General features: G+C 47.9%; 1 protein-coding gene across 1 annotated transcript in view; it reads right to left on the minus strand.

Moving 5' to 3' along the window:
* Positions 1 to 4075: 4075 nt before the first annotated feature.
* The window catches only part of LOC129713873 (transcription factor AP-4-like), a 14997-nt gene continuing 9474 nt past the window's right edge, over positions 4076 to 9598 (minus strand). The window contains exons 6-7 of the mRNA XM_055663229.1: positions 8401 to 8565; positions 4076 to 6538 (exon numbers count right to left, since the gene is read on the minus strand). Coding sequence (XP_055519204.1) covers positions 6248 to 6538; positions 8401 to 8565 — 456 coding nt within the window. The 3' untranslated portion in view covers positions 4076 to 6247. The remainder of the gene's footprint in view (positions 6539 to 8400; positions 8566 to 9598) is intronic.

Genomic DNA, 9598 nt, shown 5'->3' on the forward strand with positions numbered 1-9598 from the left:
CACAGAAAGTACAAACCTGGCAACAGGTTGGTCAGAGGTCAATTGGTGCACAATCACCCTCTCCTCATGGCTGCTGAGGCCAAAGCCAAGCAATGTCAGGGGGGATAGGATGGAATCGAGGTATATGGAGAAGAGGGCAGGAGCAGGCAGAAACAATGGGTTTGCCAGGGCTGTTGTGTTTGTTGTTTTGGGTGGGAGGTGGAAGCAGGCAGTATGGGGCTGGGGAACGCTAAGGTTGGAGGTTGTGGAGAGCAGATTGCCATAGGTGATGAAGTCGGAGACAGTCCGAGAGATGAGTTGGGTCTGTATGGTCTGGGGGTGTCGGAGAGCTGGTGCCCGGACTCGACACGGTACAGGTCAGCCCGCCAGTCTACAACCACACCACCCTAGTCGGCTGGTTATTAATGGCATAGTTGGTGAATGTTACAAAATGAGAGCTGTGCGGTCGGGGGGGTGAGATTGAAATGGGTAAGGGGAGTAGGGAAGTCAAGACAGTTGATATCTTGCTGGCAGTTAGAAATAAAAAGGTCCAGTAATAGATATAACCATATAACAATTACAGCACGGAAACAGGCCATCTCGACCCTTCTAGTCCGTGCCGAACACATAATCTCCCCTAGTCCCATATACCTGCGCTCAGACCATAACCCTCCATTCCCTTCCCATCCATATAACTATCCAATTTATTTTTAAATGATAAAAACGAACCTGCCTCCACCACCTTCACTGGAAGCTCATTCCACACAGCTACCACTCTCTGAGTAAAGAAGTTCCCCCTCATGTTACCCCTAAACTTCAGTCCCTTAATTCTCATGTCATGTCCCCTTGTTTGAATCTTCCCTACTCTCAGTGGGAAAAGCTTTTCCACGTCAACTCTGTCTATCCCTCTCATCATTTTAAAAACCTCTATCAAGTCCCCCCTTAACCTTCTGCGCTCCATTTAGATATATCCACTATAAATAAATCCAGTACTTTTAGATAATAAATAAATATTGCCAGGCTAACTTGCGGAGGGAGAACAGACATTTGGGCCCCATTTAAACTAATAATCAAATTCTGGGATGAGTAAGACGTGGGAGTCTTCTTAAGTAGTCATTCCTTAACCTTTTGAGTTCTCAAATTTCCTGCGTTGACACTTACCTGTTATCAGTGATCTTGATTTGCAATGTTGCTGGCCGGCGATTGTAGGCACCACTGGGTCTGCGCCAAAACACCATCCATTGCAGCTGATGCAACGCCGAGATAAAGACCAACTATTTCCCCCGCCAGCAAAGAAAATGTGTGAAAATGGGGTGACAAGTCCCTGCTTTGGCAACAACTGCCTTCGAACTACACACCATCCTGCACTGGGCTACAATCCCAAAGTAGCTGGCTGGAGGAACAGAAGAATTCAGACCCTGGACACTGTTATTATATTCAGTTAAATCAGTGATTCCCAACCTAGGGCCATGGCAAATTTCAGGGGGGGCCCCACAGAAACATTTTGGGATTTAGGGGGGGGGCACAGGTTCAATGAAGGGGATCACATAGCTACCTCCTAAATTTCAGCTCGAATACATTTAAATCTATGTAGTTGAAATATTTTTGATGTTTGTGGAATAGAATAAAAGATAATATATGTGCAATTAATAGACACTGATATTTTTATGGAAGGTATAATATTGAAGTACTTTTTTTCCGCTAATAATGTCGGGGAGGGGGGCACAGAAAAATTAAAAGATCCCAAGGGGACCATGAGCTAAAAAAGGTTGGAAACCGCTGAGTTAAATGGTGTGTTCTGCGGGACATTTTCTTTCAGTGGGACAAAGCAAAGTCACTGACATTTTTTCCCCTCTCCTGAAATCATAGGCCAAAGGTAGTCATATTGCACCTGAACTGAGGCAAACAGACAGGAAATTGAGGCATATCGGCCATGTGCAGTTTAAATTATGATTGGCCAAACATGGGTTGAAGAGCCTGTTCTGTTTTTAGGTTTTAAGGGTTACCATGTCCACACCCAACTACACCTTAGCTGGCAGTGACACCATTTGCAGTAGAAAGCGTCCAGCTGCTCTTTGCCCCGACAGTCCCACTGTAAGCCCAGCTAGCTGCTTTGAGCTGAAAAGCCTGAGCAGAAAAATCCTTTACGAGGATATTGCCAGTACTCGAATGGCCTGAACTATAGGGAGAGGTTGAGCAGGCTAGGACTCTATTCCTTGGAGCGCAGGAGGATGCCGGGTGATCTTTTAGAGGTGTATAAAATCATGAGAGGAATAGATTAGGTCGACACACACAGTCTCTTGCCCAGAACTAGAGAACATAAGTTTAAGGTGATGGGGGAAAGATTTAATAGGAACCTGATGAGAAACTTGTTCACACAAAGGGTGACAAAATTGCTGGAGAAACTCAGCGGGTGCAGCAGCATCTATGGAGCGAAGGAAATAGGCAACGTTTCGGGCCAAAACCCTTCAGGCTGAAGAAGGGTTTCGGACCGATAAACGTTGCCTATTTCAGTTTGAAGAAGGGTTTCGGCCCAAAACATTGCCTATTTCCTTCGCTCCATAGATGCTGCCGTACCCGCCGAGTTTCTCCAGCAATTTTGTGTACCTTCGATATTCCAGCATCTGCAGATCATTTCACACAAAGGGTGGTGGGTGTGTGTAACAAGCTGCCGAAGGAGGTTGGTGAGGCAGGTACTATCAACGTTTAAGAAACATTTGGACAGGTACATGGATAGTACAGGTTTAGAAGGCTTGTGGGACTAGTGTCGATGGGACATGTTGATCGGTGTGGGCGCTACATGCCTTGAGATGAATGAGTCGGTGCAGTTCAAGAGAGGCTGCTGTGAGGCAGAGGGTGAGTCTGCCTCTGTACAATGTGGTCCGTGCGACATTACTCGCCGCAGTCATTCCCTTAAAAATACACGAGCCATCAGTTTACAGCTCTGATTAAATTTCATATAAAAAAAAGGCATCAAATCTTATGCACAAAGCATCAAGCACAGATGGTCCAAAAGGAATAATGCAGTTTGAAGAGTGAAACACTTAAGAAAATAAACAACTTTTAGAAACTCATTGTAAGTGCCCTAAAAACACATTTTATACAACATTCCCCCTGCTCCCCCCCCACCCCTCCCCTAACAATGCACAAAAAGGTGCAGCAATGATATGACCAGGTTTTGATAATCTTCCCCAGTCTGCAATTGATCCGCCATAGAATACAAGGAAAAATTAATTGCTGTTTTAAGATGCCAAAAATACAGAATCCAAAGATTCTGTATATTCATCCCAAACGTTTTAAAAAGTGTACATGTAAAAAGGCATCTAACCTTGCATCGTGCCCTGCTGTGTGACTGCACTATGCATTCTGTACACCAATGTAGCAGTTTGAAAAGACACGGTCTGGGCGAACTCCGTCAAAAGTTTGCAATCTTTTCAATAGCTACAACAGCTTAATCCTCAGCCAGTCTCTTTTCACCCCACTCGCAGAGCATTCTTGAAGGTACAGGGTCATTTCTCTTGGTGAGATGGGCCATGTATTTTTGCTGAGAACACTGGTGCTTAGTCTGAATGAAATCAATGGGTTTGAAATACCACCAGTCCATTGGAGTTAGAACAACAGAGAAACTGGAGATTTTGGTTGCTTTGAGTCAAATGCAAAGTGCTGGAGGAACTCACTATCCGCCATTCTCAGGCACACTTGCTCTCAGATGCTGCCTGCCCTGCCGAGTTCCTCCAGTACTGTGTTATTCTTTTTACTAGAATTTGAATAAACCCCTGCTGGTTCTGTGGTGGTGCTGGGAATAACCAAAGAAACACTGTTCAGTAAAGCCACTACCTGGTGCGTGCCCAGACCTCCATCAATGCCGGGGGGAAGCAGCTCAATGACGCAAAATGCTGGAGGACAGGCTTGCTGCTTTGAGCTGGAGCCTGAGCAGAAGAATCCTTTACGAGGATATTGCCAGTACTCAAATGGCCTCAACTATAGGGGGGAGGTTGAGCAGGCTAGGACACAAATGCTGGAGTAACTCAGCAGGACAAGCAGCATCTCTGGAGAGAAGGAATGGGTGACGTTTCGGGTCGAGACCCTTGGGGTCTCGACCCGAAACGTCACCCATTCCTTAAGGGCCTGTCCCACTTTCACGACCTCTGCCGAGTTTGCCCTTGACTCGTACTCGCAGCATGGTCGTCACGAGGTCATAGGTAGATGGTAATGTTGGTCGTAGGTACTCGTGGCATCAAGTAGGTCGGGGCGTGATGAAATGTCCACGACTTAAAAAGATCGTGAAAGTGGCCGGGACCGTTACTCCAGCATTTTGTGTCTTATCTTCGGTGTTAACCAGCATCTGCAGTTCCTTCCTACCGAGCTGTAAGGTGCCAGTTTACCATTAACGATGAGAAGTGGCCCCTGCACCTAATTGATCAGAAGAAGGGTCCCGACCCGAAACGTCACCTATTCATGTCCTCCAGAGATGCTGCCTGACCCGCTGAGTTACTCCAGCACTTTACCATTGAGTAACTGTTGTTAAGGCATTGGCAAAAGACCTGGGTGTCATGGTACACCAGTCATTGAAAGTAGGCATGCAGGTGCAGCAGGCAGTGAAGAAAGCAAATGGTTAGTTGGCATTCATAGCAAAAGGATTTGATTATAAGAGCAGGGAGGTTGTACTGCAGTTGTACTGCAGGGTCTTGGTGAGACCACACCTGGAGTATTGCGTACAGTTTTGGTCTCCTAATCTGAGGAAAGACATTCTTGCCATAGAGGGAGTACAGAGAAGGTTCACCAGACTGATTTCTGGGATGGCAGGACTTTCATATGAAGAAAGACTGGATAGACTCGGCTTGTACTCGCTAGAATTTAGAAGATTGAGGGGGGATCTTATAGAAACTTACAAAATTCTTAAGGGGTTGGACAGGCTAGATGCAGAAAGATTGTTCCAGATGTTGGGGAAGTCCAGAACTAGGGGTCACAGATTAAGGATAAGGGGGAAATCTTTTGGGACCGAGATGAGAGTGGTGAATCTGTGGAATTCTCTGCCACAGAAGGTAGTTGAGGCCACAGTTCATTGGCTATATTTAAGAGGGAGATAGATGTGGCCCTTGTGGCTAAAGGGATCAGGGGGTATGGAGAGAAGGCAGGTACAGGATACTGAGTTGGATGATCAGCCATGATCATATTAAATGGCGGTGCAGGCTCGAAGGGCCGAATGGCCTACTCCTGCACCTATTTTCTATGTTTTTCTATGTTTCTATGTAAAAGACAGTTACCCACAATATGACCCAGCCCATCCACATCAAGAACTGCTGGCACCAGATGCAGGGTTAGGTATTTTCTGTTAGGTGTAGAGATACAGCAATGGAAACAGGCCCTTCGGCCCACCGAGTTGCTGCCGACCAGTGTATGCTGTATTCTCCTACGCACTCGGGACAATTTACAATTTTTACCAAAGCCAATTAACCTACCAAGCTGTACGTCTTTGGAGTGTGGGAGGAAGCCCGGAGCTCACATGACCATAGGGGAGAAGGTACAAACTCTGTGCAGACAGCACCCGTGGTCAGGATCGAACCTGGGTCCCTGGCGCTGTGAGACAGCAACTCTACCGCTGTGCCACCAGGGTAAATAAGACAAATAGAAAGATCCCAACTTATCAATGGACAATCGAAACAAACACAGCGGCATTCCCCAGCAAACCTTTAAATGCAATGGTCAGCCATGATCACACTGAATGGCGCTGCTGGCTTGAGGGGCTGAATGGCCTACTCCTGCACCTATTGTCTTTATCATCTCCAATTGCCCATTTGATGATCATTTTAAATCGTGGGGAATTCTCAGGTGGTTTAGCCTCATCCAACTCCAACGGCTGGGCCACTAGGATCGTGACAGGGATTAAGAGTCGAGGAATCTAAAGGACATCAGATTTACATTAGATTCTGGGCCATTCCACAATCAGGGCCATGGACAATAGGTCCACTGATCGGCAACAATGATGTTCCCCATGTGCAACGGGCCAGAGATGTTTTGTGAGAAACTGCACCAAACCTGAGCAGGTTTAGCAATAACCAGCCCTCCACTCCTCCCCATTTCACCCACACACAGAGCACGTGACCCAACTGTACCTTCGAGACTGCTCTTGCTCTGGAAGGGGAGGAAAGGATTTGTTTGGGACAAATGCCATTCAAAAGGTCCCTTAATCTCAAACTTCTTGGATTCATCCCCCTCCAAGTCCTCCGCTTCCTCAGTGCATATTGATAAGGCTCTGCAGTCTCATTTAGATGCTGGTGCCCGGCACCAACACAGAGGGAACTGGCTCCATCTCCACCTTGGGCCTCCGCAACGCTGCCAGCATCTCTCTCTGGCCGGCTTCTTGGCTTTCAGTCTCAATGTCCCCATAGGGGCTCTTCATTATCATAGGCGAGGTTGTCACCAGCTCATGCCACTCCCTGTTCTCCTTCAGGCTCTCTTGCATCCCATCTAGGTTTAGAAAATCCGGGCTCCGTTTCTCCGCTCCTGCCGGTTCCTCTTTGATACCCTGCTCCGTGGCTTCGATATGCTGAATGGCCTTAAAGAAACATCCGTCTGATTAGACAGCAGCCAAAAGGGAAGGACCCGCATTGAACCAGACTCCACCAGATTCCCAATAAAGCGGGCATCAATCCTCAACAAGATTAGCAGCAAGAGATTTAGGCGGCAACGCTGTTAGAGCAGCGCCTGAGACCGGGTTTGATCCTGACCTCAGGAGCTGCCTGTGTGGAGTTTGCATGTTCCCTCTGCAGCCCGGATGTGAAAGTGGGATAACATCGAACTAATGTGGATGAGTGTTAAAACAAGAGGAATCGAATATAGGAGCAAAGAGGTCATTCTGCAGTTGTACAGAGCCCTAGTGAGACCACACCTGGAGTATTGTGTACAGTTTTGGTCCCCTAATTTGAGGAAGGACATTCTTGCTATTGAGGGAGCCCAGTGTAGGTTTACAAGGTTAATTCCCGGGATGGCGGGACTGGCATACGCTGAGAGCATGGAGCGGATGGGCTTGTGTACACTGGAGTTTAGAAGGATGAGAGGGTATCTCATTGAAACATATAAGATTGTTAAGGGTTTGGACACGCTAGAGGCAGGAAACATGTTCCTGATGTTGGGGGAGTCCAGAACCAGGGGCCACAGTTTAAGAATAAGGACTAAGAGATGTTAGTCTGTGGAATTCTCTCAGAGGGCGGTGGAGGCAGGTTCTCTGGATGCTTTCAAGAGAGAGCTTGATAGGGCTCTTAACAATAGCGGAGTCAAGGGAGAAGGCAGGAACAGGGAACTGATTGGGGATGATCAGCCATGATCACATTGAATGGCGGTGCTGGCTCGAAGGGCCGAATGGCCCACTCCTGCACCTATTGTCTATCGTCTGTTGATTGATGGTCGGCATGGGCTTGGTGGGCCGTCGGGCCTGTATCCATGCTGAATCTCTAAACTAAACTCAACCACAACCAGAAGATCACCTGAGTACAGTCATGCTCCAATAGTCCAACATTACTGGCCGATTTACCAGACCACCAGATGTTTAATTTAATTTAGAGATGCAATGTGGAAACAGGCCCTTCGGCCCACTGTGTCTGCACCGACCATTGGTCACCTGCATACTAGCGCTACATTATCCCACTTCTGCAGCCTACACACGAGGAGCATTTTACAGAAGGCAATTAACCTACAAACCTGCACCTCTTTGGAATAAGGGAAGAATGCCCTCACATGCCCTCTGATCTCTTCCCCCCCCCCCCCGACCCTCTGAATCAAAGATCCTACAGCGAGCACGATAGTCCACTCGATGAAAAAGACATAGTACGGTCATGGGCAGATTCACGGGTCATTTTCGGCCCCATTTCCGTAACCGGCTTCCGTCTCCGCACCAAAGATCCCGTCACAGCGGAGCAAAGATACTAGTGCGGAGACGGAAGCCGGTTACGGAAACATCCTCGTAAAAAATTAAAGTTATTTGGTAAAAATCTTCTCCTCATTTTCAGAATTTTAATTTATTCACACAAACTGTTCCCCCGCAACGTTGATTACACTGCGGGTCGGGTCGGGTCGGGTCGGGTTACTGAAATGGATGAAAAAAAGGCCCACGTTCCGCTCCGTTGCGTACTACACGTCAGCCCATTGCATTTAGCAGGAGTGGTCTATCTATAGGATCTTTGCTCTGAATGTTCAATGATTCATTGAAACGTTATTGTCACATGACGTGAGGTACAGTGAAATGCTCTGTTGTTGCAGACAAGTGCAACAAACGAGAGGCCACGTTTCTGGCGCCAACAAGGTTACGAAAAGCACCCATCGTCTCACCTGTGATATTATGACCCCCCCCCCATCCTCGCGACCCTCCGTACCAACCCACACCTTTTTGCTGAGCCATCGCCCCGTGGATGCCCGCCGTACCTGTACAATGGTGTCCAGGTTCTGCTTTGATGTGGACACGGTGCTGATGACGGAGCTGGGTGCCATGGTAACAACGTTGACTTGGAGCACGCTGATCGGGGGAGGTGCCGGCACAATGACGGTGGGGTGGTGAGTTGGGGTGGGGGGACTCTGTGCGGCGGGCACCTAGAACGGGGGTGAGAGCAAAAAACAGACCAGGGCATCAGGATAAACACCGACAGACACAGAATCACCGGCGTGGGCAAGACGGGCTCGGCACAGAGAAACATAGAAATTAGGTGCAGGAGTAGGCCATTCGGCCCTTCGAGCCTGCACCGCACTTCAATATGATCATGGCTGATCATCCAACTCAGTATCCCATCCCTGCCTTCTCTCCATACCCCCTGATCCCCTTAGCCACAAGGGCCACATCTAACTCCCTCTTAAATATAGCCAATGAACTGTGGCCTCCACTACCCTCTGTGGCAGAGAGTTCCAGAGATTCACCACTCTCTGTGTGAAAAAAGTTCTTCTCATCTCGGTTTTAAAGGATTTCCCCCTTATCCTTAAGCTGTGACCCCTTGTCCTGGACTTCCCTAACATCTTCCTGCATCTAGCCTGTCCAACCCCTTAAGAATTTTGTAAGTTTCTATAAGATCCCCTCTCAATCTTCTAAATTCTAGAGAGTATAAACCAAGTCTATCCAGCCTTTCTTCATAAGACAGTCCTGACATCCCAGAGAGATACAAGACGTCAAACAGCCGGAGTAACTCAGCGGGGTCAGGCAGCATCTCTGGAGAAAAGGAACAGGTGACGTTTCGGGTCGAGACCCTTCTTCGGACGGGCGGATACAGGCAAGGTGTGAGGCCGGGCAAAAAGGCCACTGGATGGGGGAGTTGAGTTGAAGATGGACAGAGAGGTGGCGGTGATAGTGGGAGAGACAGACGATAAGGAGGAACTGTGTGGAGGGAAACCCAGAGGCAGAGTCGCACAGCACAGGAGCAGGCCCTACAGCCCATCATCTCCATGCTATCCCATTTACCATCTACATAAACCCCATTTGCCTGCATTACCATTCTAGAGTGTAGCCAATTTCAAGGTGTGTCAAAATGCTTTTTTAAATGTTATAATTATCTGATTGGAGCACAGGGAGAGAGGCTAGATGCAGGAAGATTGTTCCCGATGTTGGGGAAGTCCAGGACAAGGGGTCACAGTTTAA

This window comes from Leucoraja erinacea, chromosome 37 (assembly GCF_028641065.1).
Source record: "Leucoraja erinacea ecotype New England chromosome 37, Leri_hhj_1, whole genome shotgun sequence".
In the NCBI taxonomy this organism is placed as follows: domain Eukaryota; kingdom Metazoa; phylum Chordata; class Chondrichthyes; order Rajiformes; family Rajidae; genus Leucoraja; species Leucoraja erinaceus.